The sequence below is a fragment of the Trachemys scripta genome, chromosome 2, assembly GCF_013100865.1.
Source record: "Trachemys scripta elegans isolate TJP31775 chromosome 2, CAS_Tse_1.0, whole genome shotgun sequence".
In the NCBI taxonomy this organism is placed as follows: Eukaryota; Metazoa; Chordata; order Testudines; family Emydidae; genus Trachemys; species Trachemys scripta.
In genome coordinates this window covers 195,648,940-195,676,316 of record NC_048299.1, presented here as the reverse complement: position 1 = coordinate 195,676,316, position 27,377 = coordinate 195,648,940, and the positions used below count along the sequence as shown (strand labels likewise).

At 40.4% G+C, this 27,377-nt stretch overlaps 1 protein-coding gene across 1 annotated transcript in view; it reads right to left on the bottom strand.

The window, feature by feature from the left end:
- PIEZO2 (piezo type mechanosensitive ion channel component 2) overlaps positions 1-27,377 on the bottom strand; it is a gene marked incomplete in the record, with an annotated part of 436,326 nt that overhangs the window by 171,704 nt on the left and 237,245 nt on the right. The window contains 1 exon segment of the mRNA XM_034762599.1: positions 12,071-12,233. Within this exon segment, the coding sequence (XP_034618490.1) occupies positions 12,071-12,233 (163 nt within the window).

Below are 27,377 nucleotides of genomic sequence, written 5' to 3'. Positions count from 1 at the left end.
ACAATGTGGATTAAAACAATGAGCTCAAGGGGAAACTTTTGAAAACAGATTTTGTTTGTATATATACAAATTATGCTTTCTACTAGAGATTGGCATGTCCAGTAATCGGAGCATAGACCTTTGGGCTAAGAATTCCCAATGCCTAATCCCAGCCTTGAGAGTGACTCCTTCGATGGACTTAATTTATGCGCTTAAAGAATGCTCTTAATTTATCTTTCTTAGTTACCCCATCTGTAAATGTTTGCTAGTTCTCATGCTAGATTTTCCAAGAAGTTACAAGCTGAATCATAACATCCCCTGGCCATGCTGGCAAAATCGGTATCTGAGCAGAGGAGCACTCTTCTAGGAGACCAGAATGACAGCCACTTTCTTTCGCTATGCAGAATTTGGCAGAGATGGATCTGCATAGATGAATGTGCGTAAAATGCCTTGAATATAAAAATCATTATATAAATGCTATTGCTAGGAGTCTATACTGAATAGGAAGATGTTATACACAAGCCATTTTCATTGCAAGCTAAAAAGAGAGCTCTTTTAAAACAACAATAATAATGATTTAATATCCTGAATCAGTACCTTCACATATGTGCAAGAACGGGAAATATAAAACTGAACATAGAGAAAAAACACAAAACCAACCAATCAAAAAACAAAACCCTTACCCTGAAGGGAACAGAAAAATGAATTTAAAAACTGGTCTTGGGGGAAAACATGAGAATTTAAAAAGTATTAAACAAACTGCAGGAAATACACAAGATGGGAAAAAAAGGGAAAAGGAAGGAAGGAAAAAAGAAATAAGAAGAAAAAACCAAGGGTGACAAGTAAGTAAAAGAAGGGAAGTTGCTTTGTTGCATAGATGGTGGAGCAGAAACCCTTTTTCTTTCTTCTCTCTTCCAACCCATCTCAGTGGCTAAACTCATCCTGTGCATATCTTCTTAACTCCTGCCAAAAATGGCCATTTGGTTTCCCTACAACACAACAGGGATCCTGGTTTTTTTCACTTCGAGAGTCTGGTCACCCTAGTTTGGCTCCCCATAGTTCTAGTCAATCTGATGCACATTCTGTCTTAATCCCCTTTAGTCTGGGTGTTGGGGTATTTGTCAGTGTGGAGGGGGAGAACCACTGGGAAGAAGAGTCTTCCTGGACTTACCAGTCCCTGCTTACTAGTCCCAATTTACATCTAACAGATTGTTTAAAATGACAACTCTGAAGCTTCTATTGTTGTTTTCTCAAATAAAAATAGAACTAATCGCTGAGGTTGGGCACAACGTGAATGGACTAAGGATTTTGACTTCCACCTGGTGATAATGTGCCTGTTCTAACAGTTTTTGATGCGTATGCTGTAAGATATGGACATGCACATCATTATTCCAGGCAGACTGTTTTGCAAAGCCTTCACCCCACATGGGTCAGCCTGAGACTACAAACTAATGCAGCATAGGACATAGTTAGAAAAATACTTTTACTTCCATAATAAATTACTTACTATGCAACTACAGAATCCCTGTGGCTGCTGATTAAATCAAATAAACCTCTCCATTCAACTAGTATATAACATTTTTGAAGTCATAAAAATGTGTTTCCATGGCCTTTTCTATGTAGAACGGGGCCCCATGACTTTTTTATAAACAGACTAAATGTAGTTTAGGTTTTTCAACTTTGTGCAAGTCCCAGGAGTGTTCACTGTACAACACTTTTTAAAACTGCCAAACAGAGATAAAGTACAGGCAGAGAAACAGTCTTGCCTCTGTGGCAGCTACTATCATGGCTAGGGCCAGAATATCCATTAGCTACTTTTGGGGACTGCTTTAATAACATCTAGCTTTTACATGTTTCATCTGTTACAGTATAAACACTAATGCACTGAGATATCCTAAGTCCCATGGATGTATTTACTAACAGGCAGCCTTCGTCTCAATTTAAATTCATTCTTGCACCAGAAAACTTTTTTGTATTGTACCTACAACTAAGGATACAACATCTGTAAATACACAGAATAGTCATTCAGTGACTTTTGGACACTAGAAAGGACAGGAATCTAACCCTTTAAAAATCTCATGGTTGTCATCATTGCAATTTTTATTAACCAGAGATATTATAGCTAGATAGAGGTGGATCTCCAAAGGTTCTGTGGCTCAGAATGGAAAAAAAAAAACCCTTCAAAGTTTGCCAATGTATTACACTATTTGACCTTTTGAATCTGTGTAATGGCACTGGAAAGCTCACAAGAACAGTCTCTCATGAGAGTTCAGGTGCTTCCTCCTTCAAGTTAGATCATAAAGGCAGCACAAATACCCTCTTCTGCAGTATTCTGACGTTTCCTCCCAGGAACCAGGAAACACAAAGGAGTGAGAAAATGAGAAATCAGTTTGGAGAAAAAAAAAAGTTATCTGAACGTATCCAAACCTCAAAGTTTGTTTTGAGCTTTGAGCAACTATGTCAGAATCAATTTTTATTCTAAATGCAATGGCAAAAGACTATACATCAATTTTTGTGTATCAAGCTTTATATGATGCTTATAGACATAAACAGGAATGAAAAGGCAAGACAAACTATTATAAACTTGATGTTTGGATGAATGTATTCATGTTTCAGAATGTTTGGATTATAGGCAGTACAGAAATGCAAAACATAATGAGAGATACAGTGTGTACTAAGATGACAGGAATTTCTGAGTTCTAATTCTGGCCCTGATGCTGTCTTGATGAGTGACCTAAGGCAAGTTGCATGAAGTGCAATTATACTCTGAAAAATTATTAGGTAAAAATGGTTCTTTCTTATTCAACAGATCCCTGTGAGTCAGAGAGTTTACTGGCTGAAATAAATTCTTACAACTTTGAAGTCCTGTCAGCTTTCCAGAGCCCGCTCAGCTAAGAGAGAGCAAACTGGATTCTATTCCTTTTTGTTCATCATCAACAGAATTCTTAACTAAATTCCAATCAGTTACACCTGTGCAAAATCATAGAAGATAATGGGTTTCCCCAGGTGTCTGAGAGAGCATAACACAGAGACAGTGGGAGTTGCATAAATGTGGTGGAGGGCACAATTTGAACCTTTAGGATGATTCCTGACAATTTTTTTTTTTTTTAAACCAACTTAACTCTGAGATCTCTGGTTCCATTTGCAGAAAAGGTATATGCACATATATTATCTGGAAATAAAAGAGCAACACATAGAGAGCCCCACAATGCCATTTTGATAGTGACATTTTTCAGACTACAACTGCACTGTCACCTCTTGTGTCTGTTTCTCTACCTGTAAAATAGGGAAAATATTTATCTTCCGTACTTACCTCACAGGGGTGTTGTGAGGATTACTTAATCAAAGTATAGCCCTATACAATTGTTAGATATAATTTATATAGATCATTGTGGATATTGCAACTACTAACTGAATTACATCAGAAAGTTTCTGTTTGAATAATGTTTATATCTGAACTGTTTGGTCTGGAAATCTTACTACACCAGGTTTGCATGCAAGATCTCTGCTTCCAATACCTTGGTTTCAGCTAGACTATGAGAATAGCTTATGCTATCTCAGTATTTTGATTTGATTTTTTCTTTTTTACCCAAACCTCTTTGTTTAATTTTCAATGTAACTTGTGATAACATTTTGCAGGTCACATTTTTAAGCTCATTTGTAATAAGTCTAAATGTCCACAATGCGCAAAACAAAACAAAAAAATTTTTTAAGAAGCTACCTACCATTTACTTTAAAAAATGGGAGAACTGGAAGGAAGAGGGATTTCAATGTATGTGCAGAATTTTTCAAATGAGGATCTGACCCAAAAATGTCCAAAGAAAAAATAAGCAAGACAATGCAATATTCTGCTGACAAACTTTCCTCTCATGATGTAAGCTGGAGGAGCTATTGAGGTGTCACAAACACTTATGGCCCCTAAACACCTCTGAATGACTTCAGTGGGAGATAGACCAGGACTTTACTTAAGCAGAAGGTGATCGGGGTTCTTTTTTAAAAAATATAGGAGGAGGGTTACAAATTATGACTGGAAGAACAGCCCTCCCAAATTCCACTCTCAGCATTAGCAACTCTAATGTTTGCTCATTCCGGAACCTAAATCAATGCATGACGACAGTAGGATGCAATACCCATATCGATGCCGAATTAAATATGGCATTTATCATTTTTACACCCCTCTTCAACACAAACGGAGATACGCTGTGAAAGATAAACAAACCAAACAAATCATAAGAATATCATTCTTGTTAATCAATATGAATTATGTGTGGGATTTTTGTCGTGAGCTTTCCACATATTTTTAATTCTCCTGCTGTTCTGTTTGGTGATTGACAGTAACATTGGATGGTATTTTATATCCAGGATTTAGCCACCTATATTGAAATATAATTGAGTAGCTGCTCAGAAGAAACTGTGGCTTGCTCTCTCCTCCAAAATGAGGTAGGGAAGACAGAGAATGGCATTTCCCACTGGACACAACTGCCTACTGAACTGGCCTGCCACAGAGCATATCAAAGGATGGAACTGCTGAGAGGCTCCTTAATGCACAATGTCTCCTTAAAGCTCCCTTGGAGTGATGCCCAAGCACAAAGACCCCAGAACAGACCTACATCTAACAGACACAATCTAATCCTCAATATTTACAAGGAAATTAGGGATGAAATCTTGGCCCTATTGAAATTAACTGCAAAACTGCCACTGAATTTAAATGGTCCAGGATTTCACTCTAGGAGGGAAAAAGTAAAACCATTTGTTGAGGACACACCCTGCAAACCCCTACTCGGGCAATGAATCATTTCTCATACAACTAATGCCATTGAGATATATGGGGCTACTCATGTGGAAGAGTTTGCAAGACTGGACTTGCAATTTTTAAGAGGATTCTATGAATTTGTCCATTTCTTGATATCAAAATACTCCTTGTTAACGCTGTATAGTGATAAATATTTTACCTGCAGTAAGTTATGTGAAGCATTGAATACTTAGCTCAGAGTACTGATAAACTGTAGATTGATTAGCTCTTGCAAAGAGTTTACAACTATACTATATAGCCTGAAAATCAGTTATAACAGGAATAAGACAAGAGTGCTGATGAAAACAAGTTTAACACATTATGGTAATACACAAAAATATAAATGTGAGACAAGATTCATGCATGTCTTAAGCAATTATCATCATCTTTCAAATACTCAACTCCTTACTTCCAAAAAGATCCCAGACACTTTAAGAACATAAATATAGAACCTCAAAAATGCACCCATTTTGTGGAAGGAGAGTAACAACTGATCAGCACACAGTACACTACATACAGTGGGCAAAATTGAACTTTTAATTTGTTTAGAACACAATTGAACTGGTCGCTGTGGATAGCATCAACTCATACCCATACCATGTTTTAAAACTGAGTCCTAATAAGCCCCGGACAAGTGGGAAAACTCCTATTCAAGTTAAAAGCCTCATGACATCACTGAAGTTCATACAGAACAGAAAGAACTGAGTCAACCCTGCTAGGATCTGAACTTGTGATTCTAGCGAGCGTTATTCTGCTCACATTTACATTGGTGTAAATCCTGGGTAACTTCATTGAAGTCAATGGAGTTACACCAGTGTGAAAGGAGAATATGAACCGGAGATTATAGTAATGTTTCACACATGGGAAATTACTGAAAACTAGGGAACCTGACGGCTGTGACAGAAAGATAATGGTTTTTGATCTAACTCTGTAGGCAAAGGCAATCAACAGCCTCCTATGGGGAGAACTCTTAACTTAGAAAGCTATGCTCGCCAGAGTGTATTCAAAAATGAGTTTTACATTATTGGTTGAAACTTATGTAGGATCAAAAGAATTTTTGAAATACACAGGAAATTGGAAAAGAAAATTGGAGTTCTAGAGTGGGATCGGGGAAGGCACAGGGAATGGTCAGAGATTTCACTTCCCAAGATACACCTAAGCAAATTTAATATGAATTCAACACAGGATTACATGGCTAATATGGTAATAAAATCTTACATCTTGACTTCAAAAACTGTGAAGATTATAAGCCAAAAGTGAAAAAGGGGGAAAATCACAGACATGGAGTTAGGCAGGTTGACCTGAGAGGCTGAAACACCATTTGTTAATGAGAGAGAAACTGGCAGACTTAACCACCTGCAGGCTAAGACATCACTCACAATATCTGAAAAAGTGAGCATTTAGTCTCTTTATTTTCTGGTAAACAGTGACATGTTTCAAGTTTCCATGTTGCTTATTTATTAATGATGGGGGGTAGGGGGCATGGGTGAGCAGTGAGGTAGCAAAATTTGAAGAGACAAAATTATTTAGGTTATTCATGACTAGAGAGGACTGAGGAACTTCCTAGACAGCTAATCAAGAAGATGAATGGACAACAGTGACAAAATTCAATGTTGATAAATGCAAGAACCACAAGTTCTAATGCACATTGGAGGGAAATTTTTAAACTACTTATTCACCCCCTACAGAGTTCTAAATAAATTGTATCAGCTCCAGAAAGGGACCTGGATACTACTGTACACATGTCAATGAAAACTTCATCTCAGTGTGCAGTGGCAATTAAGAAAGGTAAGAATATGTTAGGATGCCTAAGGAATAGGATGGTGAATAATGCCTTTATATAAATCAGTGTGTGTGGCCTCATCTGTATTATTGTGTGCAATATTAGTCTCCCCATCTCAAAAGGATATTGCAGAACTAGAGGGGGTTCCGAGATATTCAACAAAAATGATTAAGGGCCCAGAAAGGGAAGAGATGGATTGTTTATCTTAGGAGACAAATAAGAGGTGACTTGATAAAATAATATAAAAGAATTATTAGTTGAGAGATTGTAACTGAGGTAGAGAGAGATTACAAGACTGACCTGAGGCCACAAGAGAGATTTGTGGCATACCTGGGAATTGACCCAGATCTCCTGAATCCATTACAGTGTCATGACCACAAGACTATCCTTCCTTGCTGACTTTCATTTTCTAAACTTTTCTTTATTTAAGAACTTTTTCAAACATTTTTGAGATTCCAAATTGAGAGTCAGGGACAGTCTGAGCCTAAACCCGGTTCATATTCTTTGACCTAAAGCACGGACCAGGGATTTTTAGGATTCTAAGTAGCATGGACAAGAATAAAGTTTGAGGGGAAAGGTGATAAGTACAGTGAGAGCAAAACTAAAAATGTACATTCCAATTAAGATCACATATGGTAAAGTTTAAGTTATACAGTCTTACAGGGATTTTTTCAGTCACTTACAATATTAGACAATCCATAGATTCAGAGATTATAAGGCCAGAAGGTAACAAAGTGTTGATCTAGTCTGACCTCCTGTATAAACACAGGTCACCGGAATTTGAACTAGAGCATATCCTTTAGAAAAACATCCAATCTTTATTTTAAAATTGACGGAGAATCCACGACAACCCTTGGTAAATTGTTCCAATGATTAATTACCCTGACTGTTAAAAACTGTTTTTTATTTCCAGTCGGAATTTGTCTAGCTTCTACTTCCAGGCATTGGACTGTTTTATACCTGTATCTTCTAGGCTGAAGAGCTCATTATCAAATTTTTGTTTCCCATGTCAGTACTTACAGACTGCAATCAAGTCACCCCTTAACCTTCTCTTTGTTAAGCCAAATAGATTGAATACTGCACTCAAATAAACCCATGCTGACTGGCATAGTCTTCCATAGTCTCAAGAAAAACAACTCCCCCCGCCCCCATACCTATTAAACTGTATATACTGTCTCTGCATGTTGGCACATAAAATCACCATCTGCTTCAGTGACGGTTATACTTTCAGACACAGCTGGGAAGTTAACATTTCTCTTTTCTTTCCTCCTCCCACCCCCCGCACTTTATATTTTTTGACTGGCATTGTGCTTCTCTGAGTTTGCAGTCTGGGCCCTTCTCCAGCTGAATTCACCTGCTTTAGATTTTCTGAGTCCTAATAAAAAAGGCCTGCAGACACATTTGCTCCAAGTGTGCAACCATTTAGGAGTGGTAATGAGTTGGACTGCAGCCTGGTATCTGGCAAACCTTTCTACTTCATGACTCACTGCTAATTAAAACCACACTCTATGCAGCATTACTTACAAATAATTGAGTGCCTCCCACCCCCTTTCCAGCGCTCCACAATACTGTATACTTTTTTTGTTCTGGTGCAGGTCTGTTTCTCTGAAAGTTGGATGCACTATTATGAATCAGGATTTCCATATTTTCATTGATCTTTACTATCCTTACTCCCTTAGGGTTGGATATCAATACCCTTTCACGCACTGAATTGTGTCTTACTCTGTGAGCAGTCTCGCTGATTTTATTTTACAGATTTACTGCCAGTGGAATAAAACACTAATCAGAATTCGGAACTTAACCACCCTAAGAATCTGGTGTGTTTAAAATAATTCAGGAATAACGGGATGAAGTGTGACCTTAACAACATCTGATTATGAAAAATATCTTAATTTTAGCAAATCTTTTTATATGTACATTTTATTTCAGAGGGTAGATGTGTTATCTTTGGTTTTTTACACTGCTTACCATCATGTAATTCCATGCCCTAAAAACAGAGAGACCACTGAGAGTACATGGGACCTATTCTATGTAAATGACTGCCTGCTCTAAATAGGTAAAGATGCAGGATATACTATTTGCTTCAGGGTGCAGTTCAAGGTGTTGACTTTTTGATTTATAAAGTCCTCTATGGCTTGGAACCTAGTAATCTAAAAGGCTTCCTATCTCCTCAGGCACTGTGTAGCTGGGGACATCAGCCGATGCATCCTTAATGTTATGTCTGGAGATGGGTGGCAGGGACTCCTGGCAGAAGTTCCTCAACTCTGGAATTTGCTTCACTTGCTGGTACAATAAACCCCCAGACTGTTCGCTTTGTGGCACTGTGCTAGACTTATCACTTTTTCAGATGCTTTTATTTGAAGGGTGAAATACAACAATTTAAGCCAATTAAAGACCCAGTCCAGTGTGCTTCCTAAAACATGGTAATCTATAAGCCAGTGCGGTGCTGAAGAACTGGTGTATTTATTTATTTAGGTTTCCTGTTTCAACACACTAACCCAAAGCATAAATCCAAAATATCGATTAAAATCAATGCAAATGGGGCCAATGTGCAAAAAATTATGAATCTTTCAAAATCCCCACAAACTCAGTGATACAGTCCATATGTGCATCAGACTCCCTGCAGCCAGCACAGTGACGTATAGAATCCCAATATTTTTAGCTGCTTCTGTAGCATTTCATGAACACTCTTTTTAAGTAGCACACATGACTACGGGATGTTCTATGCAGAACGCCTACAGACAGCTGAAGTTGATATATTTTAAAAAAATGTTTAACTTATCATTCACTAATTTTTTACTTCACTTTAAGAATATATAGGTTATTCTGCTGTAAATGAGTTGATGGTGAAAAGAAATCAGTGCTGTGTAAAGTACTGATGTACAATTTTCCCCCCACCTTAAAATACTTATATGGCTAATTTTTTGACTTGTACATAAAAACATAGCCACTGTGCTTTGTAATAATACGTAAATCATCTATAATATATATAAAATTACAAACAATCTTGGCTGAGTTTTGCTGTAATGACAAAAATGTAGCCAAATAAACTCTCTCTCTCTCTCTCTCTCTCTCTCTGTGTTTAAAGAAAATCCTAATATCTAATTGGTTGGAAGATTGCCTTGAGGTAGTCCATGTATGAAAGATCCCATTTAAAACCTAATTCTGTTCTATTTAATCAGTATTTACTAGTTACCATTTAACCTTCTCTGCATTCCATAACTCAGCTCCATATGCCCTTCCACACCCTCTACCTCTGGATTACCTCCTCTTCACCCAGACTACAGGCTGGGGCCCAACTCTAGCCTTAATCAAAAATGGACATCAAATCAGAGTCTCGTAAAACCACCATTCAGATAGAGGAACCTGAATGTGCCCTTTTCTTCTTCCAGTGTGCTTCTATAATCAGATTTCTCGTATTTTATGCTTGGACAAACATTTTCTGTACAGAAGATGGATAACTTTAAAGCTGTCGTCCAGAGCCTGCTTCAGTAACATATAACTTTATTTTAAGAGAGACGGACAGAACACAGCTTGCTTATCAGTCATGTTCATGGTGCCACTCTTCACACCACTTGGAACATCTCCCATTGCAGATATAGCAGCAGATTTTAGCCTCTGCTATGGCTTTTTTGCACCACTCAAGCAAAAAGCCGACTTAAAGCTCGTTTTAACCAGCTTCCAGGGTATTCAGAAGAGCCTGCCTAGCCTGGTTAAGATATCAGGGCACAGCCAGAAGAAGTGTATGTGGCCAGGAGCTGCAACCTTCAGTTGATCCCTGGCTGCCAGAACAGCCTATGAGAACCACAGGCAGTGGGTCTAAAGTAGTTGATCTAACGTGCAACAGGAACTGGACCGGCTTCTGGTGGCCCCAAAATACAGGCAATGCAAACGTGACAATACAGGAGCCTTTTCATTTTCTTCCTCTCCAGAGCTGCACCTGAATGTGTGGCTGATCCCCAGCCTTTAGCCCACAATGAGGTAGATCACCTCCAAGTGCCTTTTCTATATGAAATTACTGAGTTGTAATAAACCTCTCTGAAAAATATCTTTACAATAAACTATAAAGAAAAACAAAATTAAAGTGATGTTAGGGCTCTCACTTAAACCAAAAAAGGATAGAAAAATGAGATTCAAAGCATTTAAACCAGCTTGACATTTTGTCCTTAAAAAATCACTTTGGGATTTACATGAGACACCATTATGTGGTTTGGGCCAATCCCTATTGTGACCAAATGGATTTCTTTATTTTGTTGTCAATTTATTTCTCTAGCTTTAGGGGAATTTTCTACTTTAATCTTTTCTGCCACCCTCTGCTCCCATGACACCACTATGTACCCAAAGTAGGCAAAGGCAACAAAATTATTCATAGATTTAACAATCTCTTTCCAAAAAGCATGGTGCATGAGGTATCTTCCCTTTCATATATTGCTGGTCGTGAATATTAGGCTTTGGGAAATACAGACAAAAGTTGCAATCTCAAGCAATTTTGCAAAATACCTAGTAGTGACTCTGAACAAAACCCCCAGTTCTGAGTACCCTCAAACTTTGGAAAAGAAATAGATCCAAATGTCTGGCTGGTTTGTCACCATAATGGGCTGAATCAAAACCTTGGATCTGAAGACCCTGGACATTTGAATAATTCAGACCCTAATACAATGTTTGCATCTTTGGTCAATCTCTAATTATTAAATTTTTAATTTTCCGTTTTGCTTCCTTAGGATAATGATTTTGGTATGTTTTTCTCCTTAACAACATTCATTTTTGTTTTCTGAAACCAAGGTCACTTTTAAATACACTTGTGAGATATTTTCCAAATTTAGCTCAGACAAGGCCCCCAAAACACAGTATTAACTAAAAGTTCCACTGACCAATACTGTCCAGTTATTTCCTTATATTCCCCATCTGTCTGTCTCCATATGTTGTCTCTTACTCTTGTCTTATATTTACATTATAAACTCTTTGGAATGGGGACTGTCTTTTTGTTCAGTGTATTGGCAGATAGTCATTTACACAGAACAATTCCCATGTTCTCTCAGTGCTCTCTCTGTTTTCAGGGCATGGAATTACATGATGTAAGTGGTGTAAAAAACAATGATAACATCTACCTTCTGAAATAAAATTTATAGATAAAAAGATCTGATAAAATTGAGATTTTTTCATAATCAGACGTTGTTAAGGTCACATTTCACCCCATCACTCCTGAATTAAGTTAAACACACCACATGAGAGATTCTTGGTGGTTAAACACCAAATTCTGATACCCTTCCTCATGCTGAACGGGGTTTTACTCCATGCCGGGCAGTAAAATAAAATCAGCGAGATTGCTCACAGAGTAAGATACAATTCAGTGTGTGAAAGGGTATTGATATCCAACCCTATGGGATTAGGGACAGCAAGCACAACGGGATTCATGACTAAGGCTCCTAGGTACTATTGTACTAGAATATAAATACATAATAAATAATAATAAAATAATAATAAACATTATACAGGTATAAATGTGCATCTAATACCATTTCTTCATTTTCAAATTGTGTGTTGTACTGTGCTGCATCCTCTGTCACTGGCTTCAGCACAAGGTTCCTGCAGACAAGCCATATGGTCAAGCTAGCAATGAACATCCCGATATCTGGTACAAATACTCTGATCACGTTGCCAGCATCGGCTCCCTTCACACTGTTTGGATTGAAAAAAACAAAGGAAACATTTGTTAGTTCAAATTCTGCATTGGCTTGAAATATTAAGGTAACTGGACACCATTCTTTTAAAAGAGAAGGAGAGTACGCCTCCCAGAGTGAAAAGAGTGAGTAGTTTGTACAGCTGTGACAGAATGCTTGGTGCCATGTAACTACAGTATAAGTGATTCATTCCTAATAGCGTGTTCTTGTGCAAACATTCCAGCACATTGTTTGGCTGATCAAAAGTCATTTTGTAGATCCTAAAGTTATTTAGTGGAGAGAGTAAACTGCCCTAGAATCAACATTAAAATCGGACGGCTCTCCATAAATCTGAGTCCAATTCCAAGAGGACAGATGTGTACAAACACAGTCCCAATCATCACCCTGGGTGGTATTCCTAGCAGGGAGAAACGCTACTGCATGGTCATGGAGGTAGAATTACATTCCCACCCACTCTTATCCCTTAATCACCACTGAGACATAGGTGGGCTGTACTGAAAAGGCTGCAGCCCAAAGATATACCAATACTATGAAAACTGAATTTCATTCTCTCTATCTTTCAGGAGTGCTACATTTACTTTAAAAAGATATGAAAAATAAAATATTATATTTGTTTTCTTTAGCCAGATCCTTTAAATACCACTTAATCTTTTTTTTTTTTTTTTTGGCCTCTATTGTGAAACTTTAATGAGCTATAAAATTGTATATCTATTGGAGACCCCATGATGCATACAGTATTCAGGAATACATACAAGCTGTATGTCATTTTCCTTTTACTACTTATCACAAAAGCAACAGTTTAACCCTTAAGAACTAATTAGAGAGAAAGTGCCATGTCTTTCCTTAGGACTCCCACTCCCTGTTCCTAAATACTTGGATAGCTCAGTGAATTTAATGGAAAGTACACAATACATTGCACCATGCAGATTTAAACTGTTTTGTCTGGGGACTATTACCTCTATGGGTTTGGATGCTGCATCTGAATGTGATTAAATTCTGTTAACAAAATGAGACTTGCATTTAGTTGACACAATGACTGGTTTATTTAAGCTGCTGCATTGACTTCCTACACTTTTTAACTACAGTACTAACAGGATACAAGCTTAATTATTTCAAAGTGTACAGTGTAAGGCTGCCAAGCATTAAGTTAAAAGCAACAGAGGGTCCTGTGGCACCTTTGAGACTAACAGAAGTACTGGGAGCATAAGCTTTCGTGGGTAAGACCCTCACTTCTTCAAATGCACATAATGGAAATCTCCAGAGGCAGGTATAAATCAGTATGGAGATAATGAGGTTAGTTCAATCAGGGAGGGTGAGGTGCTCTGCTAGCAGTTGAGGTGTGAACACCAAGGGAGGAGAAACTGCTTCTGTAGTTGGATAGCCATTCACAGTCTTTGTTTAATCCTGATCTGATGGTGTCAAATTTGCAAATGATTACAGAAGCAGTTTCTCCTCCCTTGGTGTTCACACCTCAACTGCTAGCAGAGCACCTCACCCTCCCTGAATGAACTAACCTGTTATCTCCATACTGATTTATACCTGCCTCTGGAGATTCCCATTACTTGCATCTGAAGAAGTGAGGTTCTTACCCACGAAAGCTTATGCTCCCAATACTTCTGTTAGTCTCAAAGGTGCCACAGGACCCTCTGTTGCTTTTTACAGATTCAGACTAACACGGCTACCCCTCTGATACCTGAAGCATTAAGTTAGCACATTTCAAAAAGACAGTTTTGAGATTAAGTGACTTTTTAAAAGGATACACGTCTAGAACTATTTGCAGGGTTAATGACTGCAATGGATTCTGGGAACACACAGGGTACAGATGAGTAGGCTAGATTACCAGCTCAGTGCCTGAACTGTACGAGTTTAAAAAAAATAAAAATAAAACAAAACCGGATGCATTTTTTAGGGTCTATTAAAAATTATTATCTCTGTCTTTCTGTGTCTATATCCTAGCAGGAGAAGAAATCTTTGCTAAGGTGCAACTGGTAATGGGTATCAGTCCAGTATTTTTGGAGTCATCAAAATACCTCTAGCATCACTGCTAGGAATCACTGCTTTACATAGAAAAAGAAATACATAATTGCCTATAGGACTCTTGCCCATTAATGCACACACACAGGGTCAAATCCTACAGTTTTTAATTTAGGCAAAACTCAAATTGGACCTGAATTTTCACTGCCTCACACCTTGTTTGTGCAAATCAGATACAAAGTGCTAAGAATTAAGATTGTTAGCTTTTAACACCCACTTTTCACAGGTGTGATGGGAACGACTACACATAGTGCAATATGCTGCTCGAGCTAGTGTGCTAAAATAGCAGTGTGGATGTTGTGCCACTGGAGGTGGCTTGGGGTAGCATGAGTCCATCTACACAAGCTGAGAGTCATACTTCCCAGCTGCAGGGTAGTCATCCCCTCAAGCCTTAAGTCCGTTCTTTATCTCTGGATTCAAATAGACTTGAACCCAACTGATTATGTACCTTCCAGAGAAAGTTCATGAAGACTTGAGGACTTATTTGCAAAAGAAAAAGAAAAGAAAATAGAACCTTTGTAAATTATTTCAATTTTCCTGACTTGTGAATCTCTCGGCTATTACACTTTTGCAATATTAAACTGGAGTGATCATGCATTATATCAGACACACAAAATGGGTGAGATAATATCTCTTATTGGACCAACTTCTGTTGGTGAAAGAGACAAACTTCCAAGTATCACAGAGAAGAAAGCTTATCTCTTTCACCAATAGAAGTTGGTCCAGCAGGAGAGTATCTCACCCACTTTGTCTTTCTTATACCCTGGGACCAACATGGCTACAACAACACTGCAAGCATGCATTCCATGACAGCTGAGTATCTTGAAACTGTTTTGGCCAATGCTTTCAAGCGGTACTATAGCAGAGAAAAAAGGCTGAAGTGTCCAAGAAAGGCTTGCAAGACAGTCAACAGATTAAATTAGCCTCTTTATTAGTACAGCACTGGAATATTTCCTGTGCTGCTGTTTCAATGCTATAGAACTGAATGGTATATCATGATGTAAGATAATATGTTCAGCACCACAGGAAGTGAAGGCTTTATAGATGTTAAGAAGTAAATTTCTTGATAGAGATTAACTGGACACACATAACATCAGATTTGCAAGATTCACTGTTAAAATGGATCTGATCTGTTCCCGTGAAATAATTCTGTGAATGGACCATTTCAATGCACACTTAGTGAGACTTTTCTAGAAATAAAGCCACTACAAAATGTGTCTTATTGAGGCTAAAATTCAATTCCATTGGATCCAATCAACTACACTAGGATAGATTAAAAAGGTGATTTTAACATGCCAGTAGTTCTCAGGAGTATATACCTCTATGAATCCTGGCCCTATCTCCTCTGCAAATCACATTCCAGAAAACAAACATGAAAGTCTGTTGTGACAAAGTTTTGTGTGCTGTTGCTCACAGTTCCTTTTACTAAACAAAATCAAGTGCCTGTAGTATTTTACAAAATGCAAAATGAAATGTGATATTATGAGAAATGGGATTTAAAACAGGAGTTAAGACTAGGACACCAAAGCCCATACTGTAATACTTGGGGCCACCTGCACAACAAAAAGAATGGAAAGGATTTATAGATTGACTGCAGTTTTTCTACACTCCTTAAGGACTCCATTCACACATGGCCATATTTTGCTAACAGTCTATGCATTGTGTTCTCCATTCCCAAAAGAGCCTCGTTGAAGTTTAAAACCAGAACACGAAAGCATATACAGCGTATGTCCCTAAGAATCAACTTCCCCCCCGGGCAAGAATCATTGGACAACGAATTGGCAAAGACCTTGATCCCTAGTTAGCATGGCACCATTCATTTAGCTAAACTCAAGAGTTTGCCTTTAAAGGCTAATTTTTCTATTAACACAGACTATTTTCAGGAGTTTATAACAAAGCCATAAACATGTCTGGGGTGAAATTTGAGGTAATCAGCATAAACTTGAAAGATTTTTTTCAATATTTAAAGAAAAATGGGCTAGACCACTTAAAAGGTTGCTCAGTAGGAGGGCCAAAAAATAAGTTAGGGATGTGAAACATTAGTTGACCATATAGAATTGACTGCACATTTTTGAAGACACGAATAACTATGTTAGGGTTGCCATAGCTGCTTTTTTATTCTGGGGGACAAAAAAAGACATGCTATGACTTTCACATCCATATGTGAAACTTATGTCACTATCACATCAACATGATTCCAAAACAGAGTTTTCCTCATCTGTCCATCTGAATCCACCTGGTGTATCTAGTGTTATACTTAGATTATAAACTTTTTGTGCATGGATCATCTTTTTGTTCTGTATTTGTACAGCGTCTAGCAAAAGATGTTCTTGGTTTACTGGGGCTCCTAGGTGTTACTACAACACAAATAAGAAAAATAATATCCAAATTACATTTTCTATTTTAGGTGTCCTGCAATCTAATAACTATTGCTTCTAGCATGCAATCCTACAGACATCGTATTGATTTTGTGGAGCAGGGTAGAACCCATAAGTCAAAATCCAGATCCAAACACCCAGTGAAAAAAGTCAGGAAGACATTGGGAAGATGCATGAGTGAGAAATCCTTTCCCAAGCTGAGGTGCAATACAGAGATGTGGGGCCCTTATGCAGTACCCCTGTAGCTAGGGAGTGGAGGAGCCATACATGCCTTTGTCCCTGGCCCCATGCAGTGAAACGATACCAATTCCTATGCACTAAGGCTCTGGGCAGCTGTGGATGTGAAGGGGCTGCATTTGCCCCTTAAGGTATGAAAGTGAGAATTTGGCCCTTAAACTGCAGCCATACTTTGAAAAGTGCTGTTTTTAGAATGACACCAGGAGCTTCTATATCTATTGTCTCTAAGGGCTTGCCTGAAAATAGCTGTGTAGAAATTGCTTTGACGTTGCAACTCGGGCTGCTGCTCAGACTCTAAAGCCCTCCTCCTCCCACCAGGCTGACAGCCCAAGCCAGAACGTCTATACCACCATTTTTAGCATGCCAGCACAACCCCCACTAGTGTGGGCCCAGGGGTGGGAGGCTTGTTCCCAGATGCCGTGTAAATATAACTTAAATGAGATAAAATATGCTCAGTTTAAAATAAACAGATTATGTATGTGTGTTTGAAAGGGTGCATGGGATTTTTGAAACTATAACACAGGGATTTCAACTTTTTTAGATTTTAAACTTCAAAAGAGAATTTTTAAGACAGGTGATTTTGATAGTTATGTGAAAAAAGGAAACGTCTGTTTGCTAAAGCCACTTGTAACATGCGGCATAAACAGATTAAATTATTAGATCGATTTAACAGGATTCCAGTGTGTGGAATTAAATTGGTGGGTCTGGGCATTAGCTCACTGTTGGCAACATGTATGTAAGCTTAGATGTACTCCCTATTATTTAAACACAAATTAAATACCCATAAGAAACTAAATCAACATAGTTTCTATTTGTTATATTCATATTATGATTTACAAATCAGTGGCAATAAAATTACAGGTTTAGCTTTCCAGGACAGTTCTTTCTCTCCAATTAAAATGAATTATTTCTTGCTTGAAATGAACAAAGCACGATACACACACAGACAAACACATTGCACCATCTGTTATTAAAGTTGCCAGAAACTTTCCACTATAAGACCCAGAATTGGGGTGCTTATAACTTTGCCATACTTTAGCCATTTGAAGGTGAAATTTTCCATGCTGGGTGTCTGCCTTAGACTATTTATTTATTTATTTGACATTCTAGTGAAAATGGTTCAGCCATTTCTGAGAATGAGACTAAGGAAAAAACATTGTTTTTTGCCCAAGTTAAAAAAATTCAGAGATCTTTTATTTGAAAAGCTCTAGGGCCCCCATGATGTGGAGCAGGTACTTGGCATTTGGCAGCATGGTGGCTTGTGTATCAGGAATGTGCATTTTGCCACTCCCAATGAAATCTGCCCAAATTTAGCCAAGTTATTGCAATTTGCACATGCTAGATAGAGACTTCTTAGAGGTTAGCAGCAAAATTCCCTGAACGTTTCATGAGCATTGGGCATGCTTCATCCCAGGGCTGAGCAGGACTTTCCCGGCAACTGCAGGTATGGGTTGCTGCAGAGAGAGCAGACAGTTTCTCCTGAGCATTCAATGACACATCTGTGCTGATCCCAGGCAGGCGGAAGCCAGGGCCGGCTCTAGGCACCAGCGCTCCAAGCATGTGCTTGAGGCAGCACTTTCCAAGAGACAGCTCTCCACACCCCCCCCACCTTTTTTTTTTTTGCTTGGGGTGGCAAAAAGCCAGGAGCCGGCCCTAGCCAGAGCCCTGCTGCTGGAGAGCCAGAGCATCGTCCCCTGACGCCGAGTCCGAGCTGCGGCAGCGAGAGGGGCTCCTGGAGTGTGTGAGGAGCTGGGGAGGGAGGGAAGCAGGGTCCCGGATGCAGGGAGGGAGGAGGGGTCCTGCTGCCGCCACTGCTGCTGCTCTGAGTCTCCCCAGGGCAGCGCAGCGTTTCCCCACCCGAGTGGGCTGTGCAGGGCGCCGCTGGGCTGGGCAGAGGGTGCGGATCCCGGCTCCCGCCTGATGGGGTGAGTGGCTGTGCAGCCCGAGCTGCCAGGGAGCTGCCCCCTCCTGCCCCCAGATCCAGCCCGCCACGCACCTCCCCTGCCTCAGCCCCACGCTGCTTGCCCCGGGCCCCCAGATTGCCAGAGGCGGGGAGAGGCAGAGCCCGGCTCCGAGCGGGGCAGCAGGGGATACTGCCCCACCGGGGGACCCCTGCGGCTTGGGCACCTGGTGGTCAGTGTCCATCCTCTCCGCACTGCCTGCACGGGGCTGGGGAAGCAGCTGTCAGCGCCTGCCCCTCTCAGCTCTTGCACCCCCCATCCCGCTCACAGCCTCTTCACTTGTACCTCCCCCCATCGCTCCTTCACCACACCCCTTCCCCTTGTACTCTCCCTTTACCCGCATCTCTCCCCTTGTACTCCTCCCCCAGCCCTCTCCTCCCGCACCTCCCCGCTTCCCCTGCACCTCTTCTCCCACAACCATCCTGATACCCCCTCTCCTCCTCCACCCTCCTCTGCAAGTACATCACACCCCGCTTCTCTGCCAGTGTAGAGCCCCCAAGCATCCCCACACCCACTCCTCTGCCTGAACCCTCTTAACATTTGGAGCACTAAAGATGGGGTTGCGGGGGGAGGGAGGGGCGAGATTTATACTAAAGTGAAATAAAAATAGGAGAAACGGTTTGATCCCCACTGCAAGTGTAAACAGGGATTGCTGTGGCAAATGAGGAGGTCACGTGGGGGGGGGAGCCCAGAGCTGGGGCGGCAGGGGGGTGCGGGTGAGGGAGGGCACTGGTGGGGGCGGGGAGCCCAGGGCTGGGCTGGGGGCAGCCAAACATCTTTTTGCTTGCGGCGGCAAAAAACCTAGAACCAGCCCTGGCGGTAGCTGTCTGATTTGAATGCAGAGAGAATAAGACCCGTACCTGTGGGGAGAGGGGTGGATGGGTAAAAAGCCTGGAGAAGAGGGCAGGAAACGGGAGGCAAAAACTCGGACAGGATGCTGGCAGGGAGGGGGAGAGGGAAACTAGGACTGGCTGGGCAAGGAGACTGGGATTGGCTAGGATCAGAAGCAAGGAATGGGGAAAAAGGCAAGACCAGGACACATGAGATGGCATGGGAAATGGGCAGAAGAATCCCTCCAGAGCCTGGAATGGAGGATTTCTGTGTCTCACTATTCCTGATGTTGTCAGCAAATATTTGTGAAACCCACTGGCAAAGCAAACTCTCTTGTGCTGGTCCACATAGAAGATGACAACCTATTACTGCTACCAGTTATTCTGTTAGTTTAAGTGGCAGAGGTCTGTGTGGTAGATTTCAAGGCTTCAACAACTATGTGAGTATCAATATGATGCTACATAATGCAATTTCTGGGGTTTTTTGTTTGTTTGTTTGTTTTGTTAAAAACCTAAGAAGTTACATAGAAAAATATGATAAAAGAACATTATTAAGGTTGCAAAGTCAAGCACTCAGAAGTTAGGAAATGCCAGAATTAAGTCTGCTTTTGCATATGCATTGCAATAAAGTCTTTAATTATATGATAAAAAAAATTATTTTTTCAGTGCGAAGAGTAGTCCTGCTCTGAAGATGAATCAGGGTTGTGTAGTGAAAGAGGCTGTTTGGAGAACCCCTGCTTCATTTGATGCAGAAGTTGGAAGGTATGTAATGAATGAAGCAGGGGCTTGCAGGAAGAGAGAGGATGATCTTATTGATCATCAGTTGAATGGTGCCCTGTGGAAGTGGATTCTATTCTTGCTTTTGCACAGAATTCCTTTGTGATTATGGGCAAGGCACTTTAAGCCAAACTTTTCACTGGTGGTCACTAATTGCCAGTTCTTTATTTTCTGAGTACCTAACTTGATATCCTGAGATCCGATTTGCAGAAGTGTTGAGCACTCACAGCTGCAACTGAAGTCAATGCAAGCTGTGCTTTAAACATACAGAGTGCTACATGAAAAATCAGGTCCTAAACATCTCAGATTGGGCTAAAATTAGTGGATGATATTTTTGACCTTAATCTCTCTATTCCTCACTTTCCCCATCAGTAAAATACCACCCTCACCTCACAGGGGTATTGTGAAAATTTCATTAATGTTTGGGAGACCCTCAGATACTACAGTGATGAGTGTCATTGAAAAGCCCATGAGGAAATTATTAATTCTGTCTTCACAGCAGACTTTGAACAACGTACACTAAATAAGATTTGGGACCACACACTGAAATATAGCTCTGACTGAGGCAGAGATCTTGTGGGGGGAGGGGGGGAAGAGTCTGTGATCATGTAATTAAAGACTGTATCATAAACCATACACACAATGATCAAAATTTGCACATGCACCTTAATTCTGCTATTTCCTAACTTTTGCGTGCTTGATGTTGCAACCTTAATAATGTTCTTTTAACACAGTTTTTTAGTGACCAGCAGTGAAAAGTTTGGCTTAAAAGTGCCTTGCCCATAATCAAAAAGGAATTTTATATATATAAAAGAAACGGAAGGTAGGCAGGATTAATTTTATAGCGGATAGAAATAATTCCATTTTAAATTAATATTTTCAGTAACTCAGGATCTGAATTTCTTTTCCTGATCAACTGTTTTATAAATATTAGACTAGGCTGAAAGTTTTCCTTTGAAAATTCTCCCCCCCCCCCCCCATAAAAATTTGCATTTGTCACTAACTAGTTTGTGGAAAGTTTTTGCTTAACATTTTTCCTTAATTTTTTTTTTAATCATAAAACTGTAGACATTTAGTTGTCAGCCGTTTTGGCAAAAAATAGCTACTTTTGTTGAAATTTTCCATAGGGAAAATTATTTTCTGATCAATACTTACAAATATGACATTTAATCATTTGTATTCCTGAAGAGCTGAACACATCACCTTTAACTAAAGTAATAGACTACTTTAGTGTAAATGCACCTGATATAAGTAATATCTTATAAGTAATGCCCTATAAGGCACTATCTCCGGGCAGCTGCACTTTATGGGGAGTTAGAGCCCAGTCTGCCTGTGACTGACTACCTTATGAAGACTGCAAATAAAGATTACATAAGCTTAGTTTGAGGAGAGACAGAAAGCTCCTGTGGAGAAGAGCTCCCAAGAGAGGTCTGAGTCAGAGGCCTGAGCAGGAAGCCAAGCGTATGAGGTCTCGGGGGAATCCACCAGAATGGGGAGCCTGGAAGATGTGCTCCTAGAGATGGGAGCTTCATAGATAGCGGGCTGCAGTCAGCAGGCATCCAAGAGGGTCTAGTATCAGCCAAGGGTCTCCCTGATGCTGGCTGGAGGCCTCACCTGGCAAGGATGACCCGTAGTTTCTGGAAAAGAGTCAGAGTGGATAAACCTCCCTGATCCCTGACTCCAGAGAAGGATCTTACTCTGGTAGGTACAAGATGCCTAACACCAGGGACAAATACTGGAACAGAGAACGCACGGGGAAGAGCTTGGAAAGCTGAGAGCACAAGACTCAAGTGCGGGAAAGATGGACCAAGAACAACCTGCTCACCCAGCTAAGATGTTGGAATGAAAGTTTTGTTGATTTCTACATTGACTATTCTGTTAATAAATGAGGCCCTCCAAAAAGGGGTGCTCTTTAGCATGAAGAGGTCTGTCTGGACATGTTGATAACGCTGGGTGAGGGAAAAGTCAAGTAAGGGTTCACCCGCAACACCATACCCGCCTGCAAGCATAGGTCACTGGGTCAGCCTGGAATGATGACATGCATCTATTGATGAAACAGAACCACAAAAATGTGCAATGGAAACCTATCTTTGAACACCCAGATCAGTGGAAAATCATAAGATTTTTATGTACCAAAACAAAATATAGCAATAAATATACATTTTAAAATACAGTGTTATTTCTTGATTCATGATATTTAAAAAATCCTCCTGAAACACATTAGAAATAAACAAACCTTGGATATACAATACAGAAACTGCTGCTGAAATATACAATGGAAGTGTGTGAATCTACAAAAAGATTGAGAATGTATACAACAAATAGTAAATAATAATAATAATACCTAGCTCTTATATGGTGCTTTTTTTTTTTTTTTTTTTTAAAAGGACAGGATGAAACTTATCCATCAGATCCAAGAACACTCTTGAATATCCTTCCTGAAGATATAACAGGAGTACTTGTGGCACCTTAGAGACTAAGGAATTTATTTGAGCATAAGCTTTCGTGGGCTACAGCCCACTTCATCAGTTGCATAGAATGGAACATACTAAGAAGATATATATACATACAGAGAACATGAAAAAGTGGAAGTAGCCATACCAACTGTAAGAGGCTAATTAATTAAGATGAGCTATTATCAGCAGGAGAAAAAAAACTTTTGTAGTGATAATCAAGATGGCCCATTTTAGACAGTTGACAGCAAGGCATGAGGTTACTTAACATGGGGAAATAGATTCAATATGTGTAATGATCCTGAAGATGATTCTAAGGTAATTCCTACAGACAGGCATTTCTGCCTGTTCTTTTTTTCTTATGCAATTTTATGTAACACATGACTGTGGCAATAGAAAAGTTCCCAGTAGTACCCAAATGGATTTCTGAGGACTCACCAGGTGCCAGCAATGAAAAACTGGGTTATTCAATAAGAAACAAGATTTAAACAATAAAAAAAATGGGACCAGATGTTGACACCTTCCTGCAGGCTGCTTTGCACTTGACACCAGCATAAAACAACAACAAAGTCGATTTAACCAGCTGTGCAAGGATTCCCCTGATGGTCTATGACCAGTATAGCTAGCTCTGCACCCCTCTGCTAGGGGTGTGTTGGGGATGCTATCAGGGATGTGGCTTGTGTGCCTGTCTGATTTGGTAATCCTCACTGTCAGAATGGCCTTTTGGAGACTACTGCAGATGGGCACAAATTAAGGAAAGCCTAAACCCGCTTTAACTTGAATAGAGTGTCAAACTGCTTCACGATTAGGGGAGTATAAAGTCAATGTACAGCCACCATTGCTCTCCTTTGAGTTAGGAGCAGATCTTGTCTTGACTTGAGGATCTAATCTGGACCTACAGCCAGAATCCCACCAATCACTGCATGCCCAAGGTCTACAGTAATGCTGGTATTGGCTAGCATGATGTGCTAGATATGGTCACCACAGCAAACCCTCCCATCTTCCTCACTGTGTATAAGGCAGTGGTAGGTCTGCCTGTAATCCATTCCCCTCCCCCAACACACACACACACACACACACACACACACACACACACACAGAGAGAGAGAGAGAGAGAGAATGAACAATGTTACAAAACTAAAAGGCAAAATTACTGTTCCACTCTCAACCCACAGTATTACGTGCTATCACGCAAACCCTGCATTCCTTTAATGTGAACATCCTTTCAGTGTACCAATACCACAATACCTGTTTTTATAAAAATAGCTGAAGTTGCAATTTGGGAGAATTTTGGTCACTTAAAGTAAAACAGTGGGAGAAAGAGGGAAGTAAAAATGCACAGAAAACTACTTATAAAAACATTTGGCACATACTGGACTAGCCAACCCACAAGTTAAAAGCGTTCCTGAAGTATCTGTAAAATCTTAATAATCACTTACAAACGATGTCTGCATGGATTCTAAAACCAAAAGTACACTTCACTTTCACAGGACAGCTATCTTGCAAGGAAAAACATTTTCTGTATTGCAAAGTGTTTAACCACATATTAACCCAACGTTTGCTTTCCAAACATTATTATACAGAGAGACTACCTCTATTGAAAACTAATGCACATGTCAGGTTTTCAGTGCCTCATTAAAGACATCAAACATCCAACACAGAGAAATTTATGGGTCTGTGTTGCATATGAAAAGCTGGTTTATGTCAATTTTTTAAACACCCCCACTATTTCTTAAGATTTATTGATATTCTGATAAAAGATACAAATTCTGAGGTGTCCAGGGCAGGGCACAAAATTGATGAAATTTAATGGGGAAATTAGTGGATATCATGCAGATCATCCTTGTGTGCTACAGTTTGAATCCTGGAAGTACCACATAATGCCACCTCTATTTGTGTTCCACAGCTCCAAATATGCAGGGTGAATAGATGATATAAGCCAAGGAGGAAGCGGGTACATTCTCACCATGGTCTTGTGCATGCCAGTCCCAAGAAAGCTGTTGAAATGGCCCACCAATTTGAGGTGCAATTTATTTCAGACCAAAGTGATGAGTTCTTGGGTGGAGGCAGAGCTGAAGTAAACAGGGGATAGCTGAGGACAGTTCAATTATAGGTGTATTTGGACTAGAATCTTCTATGTTGATTTTGGTGGCGGGTATCTCCTGTTTCTCACTTATACACCTGCTTTCCACATAAGTATGAATTTCACCAAAAATATTAATTAGCTTGTATCAAAAATGGTCGTAATTAAGGTTTGGTTCATACCTCAATATAAAATCCTGCATAGTCTCATCACATTAATTCTTGAATCTATGTGGTACTGACAGCCAGTACTCAGAAGAAACCTATGTAGGGACCAGTAAACACAGAGTTTCAGCCTGCCGTGTCCATCATATCATTCCAGAATATGCAGGAATTTCCTCCCTCACAAAATAGGTGCGTGGAATCCACTAATCCATAGATGTTACAAGTACCATAAAATGAGCCAAAGATAGGAGCATTCACTTAGGTGCCCAGTTGCCCCAAATTGAGACCTAATTCCCTCATATTCTTCACCCATTACATGATTCCCACTCATCCTCAGCTTCCCCAGAAAACCCAGAGGGTTGGTTCACTTTGCAAACTGGGACAGCATGGATGATAATGCTGATAATGCAATAACTTCTTTGTTATCTGTCATGAAGTGTATATGTTTGTGTGTGGGCAACGTAAGATTTAAAACATAAAAAACCCAGCTAAATGGTCTTGAGCCAATCAATGACCTCTGAATCAGCAGTGTTCAGCTCAAACAGTCCTCCTGGGAGCCCAACACAAAAACAACAGCCATTCTGTACAGATGCACAGTGGACTGTCCTGGATGCTGCAGACATAGCTGGTCTTGGTGCAGCGAACCGCACCATACCTGAACCTGTTTGGGCTCCCATGTTGCTTTGGAGCCAGCCTAAGCCAGGTAGCCATTCATCCAGCCTGATGATGATGTAGGAGTTCCTGGTACTTCTGTCCACCACTGTGAGCTGACGATGTTATCCCCTGGATGGAAAGTGTGCAGCACTGTCCAGATTCGATTTCTACTAGGCAGTTATCAGCCAGGTGCATCCCATATATTCCTGAATGGTAGCGTTTTCTGTACCTTTACTTCAGCTTGTTGGCTTCATTTTGACACCAGATGTTAGGTGGAAGAATATTGGTTAGCCAAGTTTTGTTGGCTTCAATGTGACTGTGAGAATTCTAATTGTCTGAGTAAGCTGTATGTCTACTTGTCTAGTGTGGGCAGAATTTGACCCAACTAGGGTGCAGTATTTGCAAACTGAGTAGCAGAAAGCAAGCCCCAAACTCCACACTGTCTGTGCACTGGCTCCCCAGGTAGACCCTACCAGTTTGTTCAGGGGCTAGTTTCTTTTGAGCTATTCGTATGGAAGAGTGAAATCTAGGATGACCCCTAGTTATAGTTTGACACTGGTTCTGAATCACATGTCAACCGCTGACCGTTCAAAAAAAAGTTAAGCTCAAGTTGGCTTTGAGCCTGGTGTAAGTGGAAGCAGGTTGACAGTCTTTAATATACTTGGTTTCGGTCTCCAATTCTTGCCATAGTCACCTACATAAGGCAGCCATATCACTGTTCAGGTTCTCTTCAATTCTTTGGAAGTCCTGGTCCCTTGAATCCAAGCAGATGATATCAGTGTACATGAACCATGTTTGATAGGCCATTGGTGGATATATTAAATAAAATTGATGCCTTGCGGGAATCCGTTCTCTAGAATCTCCTGGTGCTGTGTCCCATAGCCACCTGAAAAAATCTACCTTGGAACATCAACTCAGTTGCCATGACAACCCATCTAGGAAGAACCCTTGACATTTCATACAGCAGACAAGTGTACCAAATGGTGTCATAAGCTACTGTAAGGTCAAAAAGAGGGAGCTCATTTTCTTCTCTTGAAATCCATTCTTAATGTGCTTAGTAAGTGCTAACACTTGGTCACAGGTGCTTTGATTTGTTTGGAAACCCATCTTATCATTTCTCAAAAGTTGTTCTGTTATGGGTGTAATATTCTGTAGGCAGGGCCAGCTCCAGGCACCAGACAACCAAGCATACGCTTGGGGCGGCACCTGGTAAGGGGCGGCCAATCTTGGGGTGGCGGGGGGCAGCGGGGTACGGCATTCTGTGGGGGGGTCGCTCCGGCGGCATGGCGCTCTGGCAGCGCGGCGCTCAGCGGGGGGGGTGGGGTGGCGCGGCACGCAGCGCTCGGGGGGGGGGGTCCGGCTTTGCTGCTTGGGGCAGCAAAAAAGTTAGAGCCGGCCCTGTCTGTAAGTTCATTTTCTCCAGGAGTTTGTAGCTATAACTTATGATGACTGATATTGGGTGATAGCTGGCTACTGAACAGTGACCTTTATCTTGCTTTAGTAAAACTATCACCTTAAGAATATCTTGAATATCATATTCTCCTATATGACACAGTAGATGAAGATAGACA